Source organism: Suncus etruscus, chromosome 2 (genome assembly GCF_024139225.1).
Source record: "Suncus etruscus isolate mSunEtr1 chromosome 2, mSunEtr1.pri.cur, whole genome shotgun sequence".
Taxonomy (NCBI): Eukaryota; Metazoa; Chordata; class Mammalia; order Eulipotyphla; family Soricidae; genus Suncus; species Suncus etruscus.
The window spans coordinates 150,607,853-150,624,517 of record NC_064849.1 but is presented as its reverse complement, the minus strand read 5'-3'; the positions used below and the strand labels follow the sequence as shown (position 1 = coordinate 150,624,517).

The following is a 16,665-nucleotide window of genomic DNA, read 5'->3' as shown; positions in this document are numbered from 1 at the left end:
TGAAAAATGACTTTTTTTTCCAGGCTGCCACTGGCAGTTGGGGTATTAAAATTACATATTTTGAGCTTACATTGACCTTGATAATTTTTAGTTCACAGGATAGACATGAGTATAGAATCTTATGTTATTATATTTTACATAGCAAGAGACTGAAGAGTAAATATCAGAGTTCTGAAAACTCTGTGGAACATGGAATAAGTAGCAGGTATACTGAATGAATGAGCAACATCTTATCCTGAGCAATCATGCTTCTGAGTTAAGTTTTGGTAACCAACCATGTCAACACACAAGCAAGCCGTTGACAAGATAATATCTATTAAAAAGATTCTGATATTTCAAGCATATATTCATCACTCAAAGGCTCATTAAATAGTTTTCTAATCTATCCTATATATTAGGTGGACCTGTTTGTGATGACTTTATTGCAATGCTGATTGGAATAGTCAGCTATGTTTCTTCTGAAAATGTATTCTATCCCGAGGCAAGTAATACACTGTAATCTAGCAAATGTGCTGAAAGGGTCGATTTTGATATTGATCAGCTTATTTTTAAAGAGAATATATGCTTCCCACCATCATGACATGTAATGTTTTTCCCTTGAAGGAATATTTAAAAGAACAGCTGTTTTCTATGAATGGTTCAGAGAAAAAGCCATTACCCATTCGACCTTTAAATATGACCTTGAGGAGCAAGGAAGATCAGCCGTCTGCCTTTAACCCTTTCCACGTGTACAAGGTGTTTAGTGAAAACATGCTCGACCAGGTATGTGGAAATTGAATGATAAATTTAATTTAGGCATGTAGAAATTAAATGGTAAATTTAATTTAGATGTGTGGTTTCCTTTACACAAGTAAGAAAATGATGCTTTTGGGTTTGAATATGTTTTTGTCAGCTTTTTAGCAAGGAAGCAAAAGACCTTGTTCTTGCATGCTCTGCACAAATTGACTTTGAGAAAGTTATTTTACCTTCATTCTATTTGTCAAACTGATTCATATGTTGGATCTGTAAAACTTAACTTTTGACCAGGTCAGTTCACTGCGGGCAGAAGGAACATCTGCTGCACTGTGTCTACAGAAGGCCTGAAGAATTTCCTAACTAGGAATTTCTCTGTCACCCTTCTCCCCCAGTCCCCAGTCTATAAACTCACCAAGCACCTTGCAATGTTTATGACTTAATCTATTTATAAATTATATATTTATAATATATAAATAATAACCTAACTTAAATTATAAAGTAACTTAAAATTAATTGTAGATGCAACGTAGAACTTCTATTATAAATGGCATGAGGTAAATTTGCCTTTTTGTAACCCTAAACACATTCTGGAATCTCCAATGAATTTGTTTCTGGTACTAAAGTCAGGATATTTTGCAATAAAGTCAATGTGATAAATACCACACAATTTTTAATGTCAGTTTATGCCATTGTTTAAGCTGCATATTTCAGTAGTTACATTTAAAAGATCATCATTATGCCAAAGTACTTGAGATCTAAAGCTGCATTTTTCATGTTCATTCTTTCATGGGCTTTGCCCGGAAGCTTCTTGACAGAGTATTTGAACTAACCGGGCAGAAGAGAAGAATTGCTTGACCTAGAGCTCTAACGAAAATAAGAATTAAAACAATGGCCTAATTCGGGATGCAGATAATATTTTTACCATGCCTGTTCTGGCTCTAGTCTACATTCATCAATACTGTAGTAGAATAAGACCTTCAAATGCTGACAACCCGGGGCAGTGTTCCCCTGCTCTATGACAGGATTGTAGGGCTCCATTAATCAGCAGGTGACAGGGCATAGTTCTTGTTGGATCTTAAAACATCAGCCTGGACTCTTAATATCCAAACTATTTCATTTTAAGGAGTATAAGCTTCTATATTACTTTTAAACTACATGCATGGCTTAAGTTTGAGTTTACTGGTTGTTACTTTCCTTTGTTGTATGTTAGAATGCTTCAGACCATAAATAATAATTGTATCTGTTAAATTATCCTCTCTTTACATCAATATACAGCATATTTTATTCAGTTCTGATTTATGAGATTTTTATTTCACATTTATTTTTCTCCTTATACTCTTGTGAAATTATCTATTAAATGACATAAAAATTATTGTATTATTTATATTACAACTCTCATAATCTGCCTTTTGAAGTATTTTCTAACAAATAGGAATGCAGAATATCATACTAGCATTAAACTATAATTTAATTTTATAATTTTATAATTTATAATTTTATAATTTTATAATTTGAGTCAACTTCTCAGTTTGCTTTTTAAATTAATATTTTGGTTGCTGAAAAAAATGTGACATAAAAAAGTGATTTTTAGTTTACTTTTCAAAGAGTCACCCTCGCAGAGAAACTTGTTGGGCAAATGCCATTAGCACTTGGAAGAATAACGACTCAAGAAATTGATTTATATTTTTATAAATAATGACTACATCCCCAAATGGATTTATAAATTAATTGCTGTCTTATTGGAATAAAAACCTTCTTCTATGGACATGATTGATGTTATCTGTCTAAGTCCTTGTTCTGGACCCCCCTCCTTCTTAGTTAGTCTATCACAGCTGGAGCTTTAATTTACTGATCATATTAACTCTGATTAATAACTAACAATAGCATCTTCTCATTTATCAACAGTCAGCCACCACAAAATGGAACTGGAATTGGTCAAACTTGTTGCCAAATTATCTGGGAGTAGATAAGATGACCTTCAGTGTACTGTTCAAAAACAGGTAATAATAATAGAGGGAAATTGTATGGCTCTTTTTATATTTTAGGTAATTTGATATATATCTGAAATCATAGACACTACATACTTTCTCATTTGTTTCTCTCTTTGTTTTTCTTTCAAAGTAAGCACTTGCAAAGATGGTAAAAATTGTTTTTTCTGATATAAAAATAATTAGTTTTAGTATAAATTTTATTTTATCTCTTTGGTTTGGTGACCATACTGGCAGTGCTCAGGGACCACTACTAGTTTTATGTTTTAGCCACACCTGGCTCTGAGCTTGGTGGACCTTGTACGGTGCTGGGATTCAAACCATTATTGTGGATGTGACCACCTACAAAACAGGTACCTTGACCTTTGTACTATTTCTTTGGACTTAGTCTGAATTTTAACTATTTTTGCCATTGAGTGTATAATAGTTCAGTACCATGAACACCAAAAGTTATTCACTTGACTGTGATTATAATCATATATCTTTGCTACAACAATCTAATAAATATGTGCAGAATGCCAAGACAAATCATCTGGTCAAATCCAAGGAAAACATATAATTAAAACTGTCAGGACTGAAGTTCTTGTTTCAAATAGTTATTTTGGTTCTGTCTTGCCCTGTCCTCATTGCTTAGTATGTGTGCATACTTATACATAAACCCTGGGACAATCCAGCAAAATGATAATGTAATACCAACCTAGGAAGTTAGAGATATAGTTTATTTTGCACAAAAGTATAAGCAATTCATTTATTTTAGATTACTTAACACTATCTAAAAATAAAATCTTCAAGTTTTTAGTGAAAACTATAAGGCATAACTTTGAAAATTATATTTCTCTGTTAAGTACTGCTTTTTTTTTTTTACATAAGATGATATGTGAAAGTTACTCCTGTTGTTGTTCATGTTATACTTACTCATAGTTGATCCTTTTATAATCTTTGTCTTATCAAATATATTTTTATTTTAAAATATTTAGTATACCTTTTTATGAAAGGAGCTAACAGTGACAGAAAAATTGTCAAATTAGGCTTGCTCTTCAAGCTGTTGTTCTCCCTTGAAAACTAATATTACTTGATTTTCACTGTTTCTTTGCTTATATTCACTCTGCAGAAACCTGTGTTCTCTCTTGAACACCATTGGAGAACAACATTCTCCAATGGTGTTCTCACATCTTTCTAGTTTCAATAAAAAGTACCTTGCTTCACTTTTAAGAAACGTTCAAATCAACCTTAAAATATATAGATATATGTAAGAAAAATATATGGAGAGAGAAATTACAATATTTTTCCTATATAGTTTGCTTTTTTAAAATGCATTTTTGCCACTTGTTTAAGTTGCTGCTCAGGTATGTGGCTGTAGTGGTATTACTAGTACATCATCCCAAAATGAAGTTCACCCACCATAACAGTGTTGAGCAATTGATATAGCTTCTTCCAGCCAGTTTGGTCTTAGGTAGACCATTGAATAGAATGTGCCTTATTTGTTGCATAAATCTTCCTCTTCCTTTCCTAAAGTTTCTTGGAGGAAGTAGGGGTTAATAGGCAGAGGACAAGTTTTATTTAGTTATATTTAGTACATTTATAGTACCAAATGTCTCTCTCCTAGCACAGTAGGAAAGATAGCTCCTTAGTCCCTACTATTTGAAAAGTTTAGAGTTTTTATATATATGTAAATATATATAGGCTTATGCTTTTTTTAGATGAGAATTGTTGCATTCAATCTACTAAATAATACTCTAAAAGCAATATATCCTTCAAAATATACTTCATTTTCTCTGTACAGCATTCACTTTTAAGTGAATTTGTGTTTTAAACAAAATTTAAAACTGTTATTTTTGTTTAACAACTGTATATTTTTGTTTAACAACTTTAATGAGGTCAGCAGTCATTATAGTCTATTTCCTTGATACTATGTGCAGGAATAAATAGGAGAAAAGAGCTCTCACAACTAAGCCAAAAGTAACACATCAACCAGTTCTCTTAGAAAGAATCATGAATGTTTAATATAAACAGCTCAAGTCTCATCTGAATAAGATTTTTGAGGAATGAAGATTTTAAGGAATAGAACAAAAGTGTTCTACTTCCAACTACCCTATAACACATTGATAATGATAATAATTGAGATAGTTTAGACATATGAAATGGACCTTTAATATTTTAGCATGTCTTCATTTATTTATAAGATGTTATTTAATAAGACAGGATTACTAGTGAACAGGTAAGGTTTCTGTTATTTTTATCTAAAAAAGTCTGTTTGGGGAGATTATCAAAGCATACTTATTATTGTCAAACTGCATTGAATGTTTGCAACACGGTTATCTGAAAATGCTTGCCTCAATCTGAACCTTTAAATATTGAACCTTTAAAATGAGAGTTATTTAAGCTAATATGCATGTACATGAAAATGTAAAAAATACTATACCTCTAATGTTTAAGGAGTTACATAAGTTTTATGGCTTTAGATTGCCTTGTGTGCTGTTAAGAAATATTATAATGTGTTACAATCTGGGGACTTGAGGGACAAAGTAATTGTACATGGATTCTGTTTTACTTATCTTACTGTTCTTTGGCTGAAAGTTCAAAGTTAAGATATCAGCAAGGGGACTTGTTCTGAGAATTATGTTATGGCTGATTGTCCTTCCACTGTAACTTTACCTTGTCCTCTTTCTTTGCATCTTTGCTCTTGTAATTAAAAATAAAAAATTAAAAAAAATAAATAAAATGAGAGTTATATATGAATTCTCACCAAAACCGTGATCTGTAGACACAGGCAGAGTCAAAGAAGAAAACCCAGAACAGCTGAATATGCTGTTCTTTTCTCTTAATTCACCAATTAACAAGTCACTTGTTCTCTTTTTCCTCTCCTTTTAATTATTAATCTATTATGATTATTTAATTGATACTTGACTTACATTTCTACACTGTCATCTAATTTTGTAAATGAAGCTCATTCTGAGTAGTTAATATTATGAAGAACAGTGAACATAAATATACCAACAGAATCTATGAAAGAAGGAAATCCTTTCTACTTACTTCCTAAATTCTTTTGTACCTGGTATTCAAATCCAGTTGATGCCATGAACAGACAAACTGTAAACTTAGGTTCTCAAGATTCAAAATCCATACCTGAATCATACTTCCCTCATTCCCCAAATACAATGAAAATGAAAAACAGGATTTATGGGCTTTTAGGCCATTCTGTTGCTTGCCTTAAGGGAAGTTATCTAAATTATTTAGCATTGTATTTTCTGATCTTTATAATATTATATAATATTTATAATATATAAATGGAATTATAAATTAATATTAAAATGTTAACTATAATACCTACTTGACAGAGTTGATATGTCTACTTTGCAATATTAATGGTGTTATGGTTATGGAAAGTTTTTATTTTTTTTCTTTTTTCTTTCTTTTCTTTCTTTCTCTCTCTTTCTTTCTTTCTTTCTTTCTTTCTTTCTTTCTTTCTTTCTTTCTTTCTTTCTTTCTTTCTTTCTTTCTTTCTTTCTTTCTTTCTTTCTTTCTTTCTTTCTTCTTCTTTCTTCTTTCTTTCTTCTTTTCTTTCTTCTTTTCTTTCTTCTTTCTTCTTTTGATTTTTATCCGGTGGTGCTCAGGAGTTACTCCTGGTTCTGTTCTCAGAACTTTTCTTTCTTTCTTTCTTCTTCTTTCTTCTTTCTTTCTTCTTTTCTTTCTTCTTTTCTTTCTTCTTTCTTCTTTTGATTTTTATCCGGTGGTGCTCAGGAGTTACTCCTGGTTCTGTTCTCAGAAATCGCTCTGGGCAGGAACAGGGGACCATATGGGATGCCAGGTTTCGAACCACCATCCATCCTCAGTCGGCTGCGTGCAAGACAAACTCCTACTCTTGTGCTATCTCTCCCCTATGGAATGTTTTAATAAGTTGAAAATAGATGGGCTGCCTCACTAGTACAGCAGGTTGGGTGATTGCCTTGTCTGCGGATAACCTGGGTTTTATCCTTGGCACCACATATTATCCCCAGTTATACCAGGTGTGATCCCTAAGCAGAGTTAGGAGTCAGACCTGATCAACATTTTTTAAAATTTTTTATTTTGATTATATTGGCTTACATATCTTTCACAGTATTATTTTGGGTACATATTAACATTAAATTAGGGGACTACCCGTCACCAAATTTGTCCTCCCCCTATCCCCGTTCCCTTCCTGCAACCCATATCCCCCACCATCACCCCCCGGGCTGCTAGAGTAGGTGGTCCCCTCTTTGTCTAGCTTACTATTAGTGATCATATATCTATTTGGTCCTGGTACCCTCCCTTGTTTCCCCCTCTATTTGAGAGGTGGAGCTCGATAATTCGAGTTACCAACATTTTTTTTTTTAATGAAGACAAGAATGAAGAGAAAAAGTTAACTCTTGGCAGATGAGCTTGGAATAAACGTCCTTAAAGGTGATGTTTGAAAGAACCACGTAGGGGCCAGAGAGATAGCATGGAGGTAAGGCGTTTGCCTTTTATGTAGAAGGACGGTGGTTCGAATCTCGGGATCCCATATGGTCCCCCGTGCCTGCCAGGGGCGATTTTCTGAGCATGGAACAGGAGTAACTCCTGAGCACTGCCCGGTGTGAACCAAAAACCAAAAAAAAAAAAAAAAAACCACCACATAACTTGAATCATTTTGTTCTGCCTCATAAATTGAGGGGGAAAAAATGGATGATACCAGAACCAAACAGTCGTATGAAAATTGAGTAGAAATAAAAAAGGATCAGACTTAAACACCAAACCCAAAGTCAACAACAACAGAATCAATACCCAATCTTCAACAAGCTATACACAGAGGGGACCAGTTATATTAGGAGTCCGGGGGCAAAGGAAGGGGATACTAGGAACAGGGGTGGAAGGAGGACAACACTGGGGGTGGGAATACCCCTGATTCAATGTCACTATGTACCTCAAATATTACTGTGAAAGATTTGTGGTTCAAGTTGGTTACATTCAAAATTATTAAAAAAAATAAAGGTGATATTTAACCAATGGCAGTGTTGGTATAAGGAGCATAACAGACATTTTTAATAAAAATGATATGGATATCAATTTTCATCCAAAATCAGGATAGCTAAACTTTGTGTCTTTAAAATGTTGTTTTTATTATTATGTGAAGTTTGCCTCTGATTAAAAGCATGAAATGGTAGTTTTTATTTTATCTAATTGAACCAGTTTGGGTCATAACCTCTTCAGCAGAAGAGTCTTCTATTTACTCCATAATTCATAAGCCTGTTGACATTTGGGCTGTGGAGTTTGTATTTGTTAAATACAAGATTGAGTAAACTACGTCAAGTATACAAACCAAGCCTTTGTAAAGTAATTTATACGTAATTTTTCTCAAGGCATTTGATGAGATATGTTGTAAAGGAGTCCTCAGAATAGGGAACCTGAACATGTTAATGAGACATGGTTTTCAACTTAGAAGGTTTTACCGTTACAGAAAATAAAGATTCCTTGGATATTCAGAAAAACAACATATATGAGCCAGAGCAATTGTATAAAGGCTAGGGCACTTGCCTTGCATATGGCTGACCGCGGTTGATCTCCAAGTACTCCATAGGGTTCCCAAGCCTAACAAGAGTAATCCCTGATTATTGAGCCAGGAATAAACCCTGAGCATCACTAGGTGTGTCCCTAAAACAAAGCAAAAAAATTCTTATATAGATCAGTTTTATACATTTTCCTTTAAGAGTGAGTATAGTGATTATACACGGATCTTTTGAAATTATAGAAGTATTTTTTCACTGTTTCTTATTATTAGCTTTCTGATTTCTTTCTCACAGGTTCAAAAATAAATCCTGACAAGGGAGTGAATAGTGATTGCATTTGCAGGGGAATTCACCAAAGGAACACTCTATTCCTTCATTCATGGCAAATCTCCAGATTGCCATTTTAATACTGTTTTCTTTGTCACCAGAGCAAATTTATGCTGCTTCTTTTATTTTTACCTTATTTATTCTAGACTAATTCCTGAGAATTGTCGTGTTGACAGTAATCTGGGAATACAGTGGAAGGCTATGCCATTTTAACCATCTAAATATATTGTGTATGAGTTTGGCTCCAAGTTGAGCAAACACAATTAAATATGATGGCAGAAACAGCAGAAGGGGTGGTGGTGGCAGATTTCTGGCTATCACTTTGGGGCCTTTCCAGGTGGACAATAAACATACATCTGAGAAAAAGCAGAGATTAGAGAGAATGTTTTCAAGAAGCCCTGGATCTGTAGAGTTGATTGTTTGCTTTTATTAATAATAATTATTAAGGTATCTTTATGCTGTTTCAGATTATAGTGTGTGTGCCCTATGGGGTTTAGACTGTAGAAAATATCATCTTTGCCCTTTAACTGCACACACTGCACTCTCCAATGACCATTCTCAGGCAGGGCTGCCATTAGCACAATGTTTATAGTTGTTCACAGCAGTAAATTCTCAACACAGCAGCAGGCTGCCTGGTTATGGAGAAGTGAATTTAAGAAAAGGGGATGCTGGGTTTATGAGCACACACCTTGAAGCCATTTACATGTATTACATTTTCGTTGGCATTCAAATTTAGGTTCAGTATAGTCCCCATACCCATACACTAGGCCCTTTTCTGCCTAACTTCACCAAGAACTTTCACACTGAAAATCTCTATCCACCATCCTTTTTGTTTGTTTTACTTTGGATTTGGGGACCACACCTGGCAGTACTGGGGGGTTATTTCTAACTCAATGCTCAAAAATGATCCTTAGCAGTGCCTAGGATAGGACTAGGTTACTGAGATGTAAGCAAGTACTTAACCTTTGTACTATTTCTCTAGCCCCAACCCACCAGGACAGCTTGACTCCTCTCCCATCTTTCAGCCCCACTATCTTATGTGTTTGTGCCAAGATCATCTAACATATAGTGTATTTACTATGCATAAAAAGTGTTCTGAACCTCTATGGGCTAAGGCTTTTGTATATAAACCAAGAAAAATCTTATATATATATATGTATATATACACACATATATATACATATGTATACACACACACACACACACACACACACATATATATATATATATATATATATATATATATATATATAGGTTTTGGGGCCACACCCAGTGACACTCAGGGGTTACTCCTGGCTATAAGCTCAGAAATCACTCCTGGTTTGGGGGATCATATGAGGTACTGGGGATCGAACCGTGGTCTGTCCTAGGTTAGCACGTGCAAGGCAAATGCCCTAACACTTGTGCCACAGCTCCGGCCCCATGTAGTAATATCTATTTTAAAATCAGGTTTTGTTCCTGGGTTTCAGCACCCCCCCAAAAAATCAGTTTGATATTTTATTTTAAATTTAAATGAACAAACTTCTTATTTTTGTATATAATCATGGTTATGACAAATGCCTAATGTTGTTTAACAATGATTGCATAGGCATTCCATCACTCAAAAGCCATCCCTTGTGTTGTTGATTTGTGGTCAATTCTTTCTATTCCCAACACAACCTTTGGCAGCCTCTGATCTGTTCTCTGTCATATTGTTCTCTTTTTTCCAAGAATGTTGTCACACTAAAATTCTATAGTGTATCACTTTTTCAGTCTGGTTACTTTTACTTAGCATAATGCTATTAAGATTCCTCTACTTATTTGTTCTTATTGTATTATAAGCAGTGTGTTATGTGCAGGAGCCTATTAGTAGATTTATTTACTTTCTAAATTAGGGTATTTGAGTTGTTTCCAGTATTTGATGAATAAAGCCTCTATAACAATTTGTTTACAGTTTTACATAAATGTGAAGGTTTTTTTTTTTTTTATTTTTGTAGGGTGGGACAGGGCCTTCCAACGGTGTTTAGGGTATACTCCTGGGACTATATGTACAGGGTTCACTCCTGGTAGTACTAGGGGGATTATAATTGGGTAGTACTTGGAAGACTACTAGTACAGGGAACTAAATGAACTCAGTAGTATACAAGACAAGTACATTTAGCTCCTAGACTATCTTTACTCTTAAACATAAGTTTTACTTCACTAAGATAAGACCTAGGAGTAGAATATTAAGTTGTATGGTACATGTATGTTTGACTTCACAAAAAGCAATAGCATTTTTCTAGGGGCCAGAGAGATAGCATGGAGGTAAGGCATTTGCCTTTCATGCAGAAGGATGGTGGTTCAAATCCCGGCATCCCATATGGTCCCCCGAGACTTCCAGGAGCAATTTCTGAGCGTAGAGCCAGGAGTAACCCCTGAGCACTGTTAGGTGTGACCCAAAAACAAAACAAAACAAAACAAAACAAAAACAAAAAAAAAGCAATAGCATTTTTCTTCTTTTCTTTTTCTTTTTTTTTTGGGGGGGGGGGGGTTGGGCCACACTCGGGAGTGCTCAGGGGTTACTCCTGGCTGTCTGCTCAAAAATAGTTCCTGGCAGGCACTGGGGACTATATGGGACACCGGGAGTCAAACCAGCCACCTTAGGTCCTGGATTGGCTGCTTGCAAGGTAAACACCACTGTGCTATCTCTCCGGATTTTTCTTACACTATGTAAGTCACTATGCTTTTCTTTCTCCTATGGTCATACAGAAAATGAAATTGTGTCTACATGAGAATCTTTGGGTCTTCTTTGGTTTCTGTTGACATAGAGCAGACCCTTTAATACTGTGATTTTCTTTGATCCAACTTTTCTATGAACAATTATTCCCCATGGTCCCTCCCATCCATAATTATATCTGTCTTTTTTTGAATTCTTTTTAAGGTAAACACTGATTTTTTTTTTCTTTCTTCAGATATTTCTGAAGCTTTTTTATCCTCAGTTCCTCCGTTGCTTGCTTTTAATACATTTTATCTCTTTTTCTGATATCATTTAATTCAGTTCTATGGTTTGAAGATTATCCTGGGTATCAAAGACAAAATCTTTTAGGGACTGGAGAACTATAAATATCTTAAGGTGAGATTTAACAAAGAAAAGGGTGTGTGCATACCTAGATTCCAGATTCTATTGGGTGAAGATTCTCAAGTAGTTTCCAGGAGGCCTGTGGGCTCACTAGTAAATCTTGGCCAACCTTGCCTGTAGTTCAGTGCAAGGGCCTAGGATGCAGTACTGCTCAGGCCCCGAAATGCTGGCATGGTCAGTCCACTTTGATTTGCTAGGTGCCTCCAGGGCCATATTTAGGGGCAGTTGGGAACTTGCAAGGCCTATATCCACCAGTACTTGGGAGATCATGAATTTCTCAGGTCTAAATCTGGGTTGGACATATGCTGACTTGAGCCCTAATAACCACTAACTCCCACCTCTCAGATTCTAATTTTAAAATGCTGTTACTCCAAAAAAAACCAAAAATGTACAGTTTTCTGCAACACAAACAGAACTAGAGGATATCTTGCTGAGAGAGATCAGTCAGAAGGAAAGGATAGATACAGGATGATCTCTTGATATATGGAATTTAAATGTATACAGCAAGGTAGCAACAAATAGTCAAAGGCAGCACAACAAGAGAAAGGTTCTATACATCTGAAATTGTGTGTGTGTGTGTGTGTGTGTGAGAGAGAGAGAGAGAGAGAGAGAGAGAGAGTTGGGGTTATTGAAAGGGAGTGGTCTTGGTTTCTTGGGTTAGGGAATTGGGTACACTGCTGATGGTCATGGTGTCAGATTATGTACATACAAAATTTTTTAACAGTATTATAAACCACAGTACCTCAATCAATAAAACTTTTTACAAAGAGAAAGTATAAAAATTTTAATAATACTAATAAAATTTAAAGTGCTGTTGGCTAATAATGTATGTACGCCATTAAGTACTTAGTCCTAATTGGGGTAGACCAATTACATGACAAACTCCTTAACCCCTCTACTATCTCTCTGGCTCTGGTTTTAGATTTTGTGTTACTCAGAAGTTAACATCTGAGTTAGACATGGAATCAGAGAGGCACATACCAATTTCATGAGGAAATCATCTGAATATCTGTATAGGGGCACAGGGATTTATCATCATATTCTGCTAGGTCTAAGTTTCCCCTCAGCTCATTGGCTGCAGAAGATGGATACAGCCAGAGTAGGAGACTCTGAAAGTGAAGTACTTCATGTTGTCCATAAAAATTCCTATACTATTACCAGCTTGACCCTTTCTTTTCCTCATCTGTTACTCCTCCAAATCTTTCTAAAACCATTCCAGGCTTCCATTTAATCTCTTCCTTAATCCCAAAGCTCTCACAAGCCTCCATTTCCAAACTCTCCAAGCGCTAAGTTGTCCCTTATGTACAGTATTACTTTGTTATGGTTACTAGTAGTTTTTTTTTTTATCACAGTCCCTGCAGACAGACTCTTCGTACCATGAGAGCAGGTTTTCAGTGTGTCTCTTGCTTGATGCTTGAACTGCCATCCATGTGCTGAAAGGGCATGGTTTTTTTTTTTTTTTGGCATGCTCCAAATATACTCTTTCAGAATAATTTTCATCTTCTTTTAGGCTTTTTTGATTCCAAGAAATAATAACCAAGCAAAAGAAACTACCACTAAAAACCTTTTTAAAATATTTTATATTACAAACATGTCTAATTGGAAGCTAAGGGGTATGAACACTGTGTTAAATTGAAGTCACAAATTTGCTCGACTTCATTCACAAGAAATACACACCCATCTCTTTATTCTTACTTCAATCTTAAAATATCCTTTGAGCACAAATCTATCATTCTCAGTCATTTGGGAGGATTTTCTTTAAGGGAGGCTCATACCCTGTTGTTTTCATGGTTTACTCCTGGCTCTGTGCTTAGCAATCACTCCTAGGAGTGCCAGTGACACCATGTATAATTCTGGGGATAGAACATGTGTTGCCGTGTTCAAGGCGAAGACCTTCTGTTTTTATCCTATCTCTCTCTCTTTCTCTCTCTGGCCCCAGTAAATTTTCAAAGAAAATTTTTAAAAAAAAGTTATCAGGATAAATATTATTTAGAAAAATAATGGGTACAGATAGAACATTCAAGTTTTCTAGAAAATCAAGTTTTAGAAAGCTACAGATGAGCAATTTAGTGATTGGTTTTAATGCTGGTGGATTTCCTGTTGTAAAATAATTGATTATTTCAGGTTAATGAAATAAAAGCTATTATAGAGTCTTAAGAAAAAATCATTTGTCTGGGCTGGTTAGATTTGGAAAGGTGACCTGATTAATGTTCTGTGGCTTGCCTGCCGTACTTGACCATCATGTGTTTTCATAAATATTCACCATATTTGACCAGTTCTCAACCAAGAGCCATGGATGAAATTCTACTTGTCCACTTCATCAAGTCAGGACTTAACAAAATCGGAGTGATAGCACAGCGGGAGAGCATTTGCCTTGCAGGCGGACGACCCAGGACAGACCTGCGTTCAATTCCCTGCATCCCACACGGTCCCCCATGCCTGCCAGGAGCGATTTCTAAGCACAGAACCAGGAGTAACCCCTGATCGCAACTGGGTGTGGGCAAAACTAAAAAAAGGGGGGGGGCTTTCCTGGAAATAGATAACATATAACAGACTCATTATTTTATTTTAGAGAGAATACTTTTGGGGGGAGTGGGGAGCTCACACCTGTCTTTGCACTCAGGAACTAGTCCTGGTGGTGCTCGGGTGAGTGACATATCAGATGCCAGGGATCAAGCCTAGTCAATTGCCCTATCCACTGTACTATTGCTCTAGCCTGCAGAGAATACTGTTAAAGTATAACATGACCCACAAAATACATGGTGTTGATTATGGGGATGCATCTTTTCTATTATTCAGTCCAGCAAGCCTTTGAGCAAATATATCTGTGACTGTTTGTTCATTCATCTTTCCATCAAACATTCACTAGGCACAGCAGATAAAGAAATGAGCCAGACACAACTCCTGCTGTCAAGGAATTCAGAATCTAGTGGAGGAGACAGACCCAAAATATCAGTGGTTATAACTAAAATAGAGATTTATGCAAGTTACACTAAAAGTAGAGTGACAGATCACAGAAGTGAGAGCTAACTTTAGGTGATTGTAGGTATAGACAGAAACAGAAACAAGCCCAGGGTACATGTGACTGTCTGCTAATGGTTGAGTTAGTCAGTAAACAAGGTGAGAGATATTCTAGCCATAGGTTTGAGATAATATAGCAGAGTATGTCACAACTAGGCTATTTGGTTACAGTTATATTATTTGGGCTGCATTTTTTTTTACTTTAAAACACTTTTTAAATGTTTCTCAAATTCTGCTTACTACATTTGCATTTACTCCTTTATTTATTTTTTAACTTTTATTGTGACCAATGTGAATTACAAGTCTTTCACAGTTATGTTTAAGGTACATAGTGACAGTGAATTAGGGCCATTCCCACCACCAGTGTTGGCCTCCCTCTACCCCTTTACCCAGCATGCATTCCATACCTCCCCTCTTTGCCTCCTGAACTGCTAGTGTAACAGGTCCCTTACCTGTTTATGTGTATATAATTTGTTGTAGATTTTGATTCTGTTGTCTTTGACTTTGGGTCATCAGAGCTTTTTTCTTCGTGTCATCTCCACCCAACATCCTTCTTGTCTTTTTTTTTAATGAAAATATCTTTATTTAAACACAGTGATTACAAACATAACTGTAGTTGGATTTCAGTCGCAAAAAGAACACCTCCCTTCACCAGTGCAACATTCCTACCACCAATGTCAAAATTTTTTCTGTTTTTTTGGGTCACACTTAGGTGTGCTCATGGATTACCATTTAGGTAAGCATTGAGGAATTACTCCTGACAGTGCATGAGGGAACACTTGGGGGTGTCGGGGAACAAATCCAGGTTGGCCATGTGCAATGCAAGCACCCTACCTGTTGTACTATCATTCTGGCTCCACTTCTTTATTATTTAATTTTCCTCCTTCTCTTTTCTTCCCTTTGTTGATAGTTTAGTTATGGTGCCACTGGGGGAGGAGGATGTTTTAGTTGACTTACTTCTGGCTGCCACTCATTCAGAAATTGATTATGGTTGTAAAAATCACAGAGAGCAGCACTGCAAGGCTCAAACAACAGAACTGCCAGGATAGGACTAGCCGCATGTGATGACTCTAGCTAGGGATTTGAACTCATAACTATTTGCTTGTGGAGCAGAAATTATAAGCTTCTGTGCTATTTCTCTGGACCCACATTTATTTCACTTTTAGATCTATTCTATCCACACCATAATAACCACAGGAAATATTATTCTGCTTAAGACCAAATCAGGTGCTGAAATTGAGTGTGGGATAAAGGGAAGATGTGTAGGCCGTGCCACACTGTGCTTTTTAGGCCTTTAACTGGAGAGAATGAAAACAAGTATAGATTCTTACTTTCAATTCTGTGGCCTCATCTGATCCTGAGCAATTGCAGGGCCTGCAGAACTCATAGATTAGATGGCCTTGTAGAATGTCACTAACATTCTATCTGCCTTGTATTTATACAGGTTGGATGGGCTGTACAATCCGAGGGCACTCTTGGCAAGTGATTGATAGCTCTTCAGACAAGAAGTGCTCGTTTAATACTGGCCTTGGTCAAATATGAACGGTGCATCTGATTTGCCCTTAATCTCACAGTGTACTTGTAGCTTTTTCTTCAGTGTGTCCATCTCTCACTGTACAGCCAGAGATACCTGAGAGAGAGAGAGAGAGAGAGAGAGGTGGTGATGTTTCCAAGACAGTGTGTGTATTTGTGGTTAGTACTCTGGCCTGGCTCATCTGGGTTGGCCTCCAATTGAATTCACAAACCTCTCCCCAAAACCAGTTTCTGATGAGAAAACAAAGGGGAACTATTTCCTGATTCATTGTTTGGTCTAATGAAGCAAATACTCTAAGGGGATTTTAGTACTGAAATTAGATTTTTGACAGAAGCACATACATGTAAGCTCTATGTTTGCTCACAACAGGTCTGAGGATATGGGTTCTATGTGTGATTTTATGGCACTCATTGGAAATTATGTTATTTTTCACAAAGTAAAAGCATTTGTAATTTT

At 36.0% G+C, this 16,665-nt stretch overlaps 1 protein-coding gene across 1 annotated transcript in view; it reads left to right on the top strand.

The window, feature by feature from the left end:
• The window catches only part of KIAA0825 (KIAA0825 ortholog), a 390,853-nt gene that overhangs the window by 182,766 nt on the left and 191,422 nt on the right, over positions 1-16,665 (top strand). The window contains exons 17-18 of the mRNA XM_049769174.1: positions 604-762; positions 2,641-2,735. Coding sequence (XP_049625131.1) covers positions 604-762; positions 2,641-2,735 — 254 coding nt within the window. The remainder of the gene's footprint in view (positions 1-603; positions 763-2,640; positions 2,736-16,665) is intronic.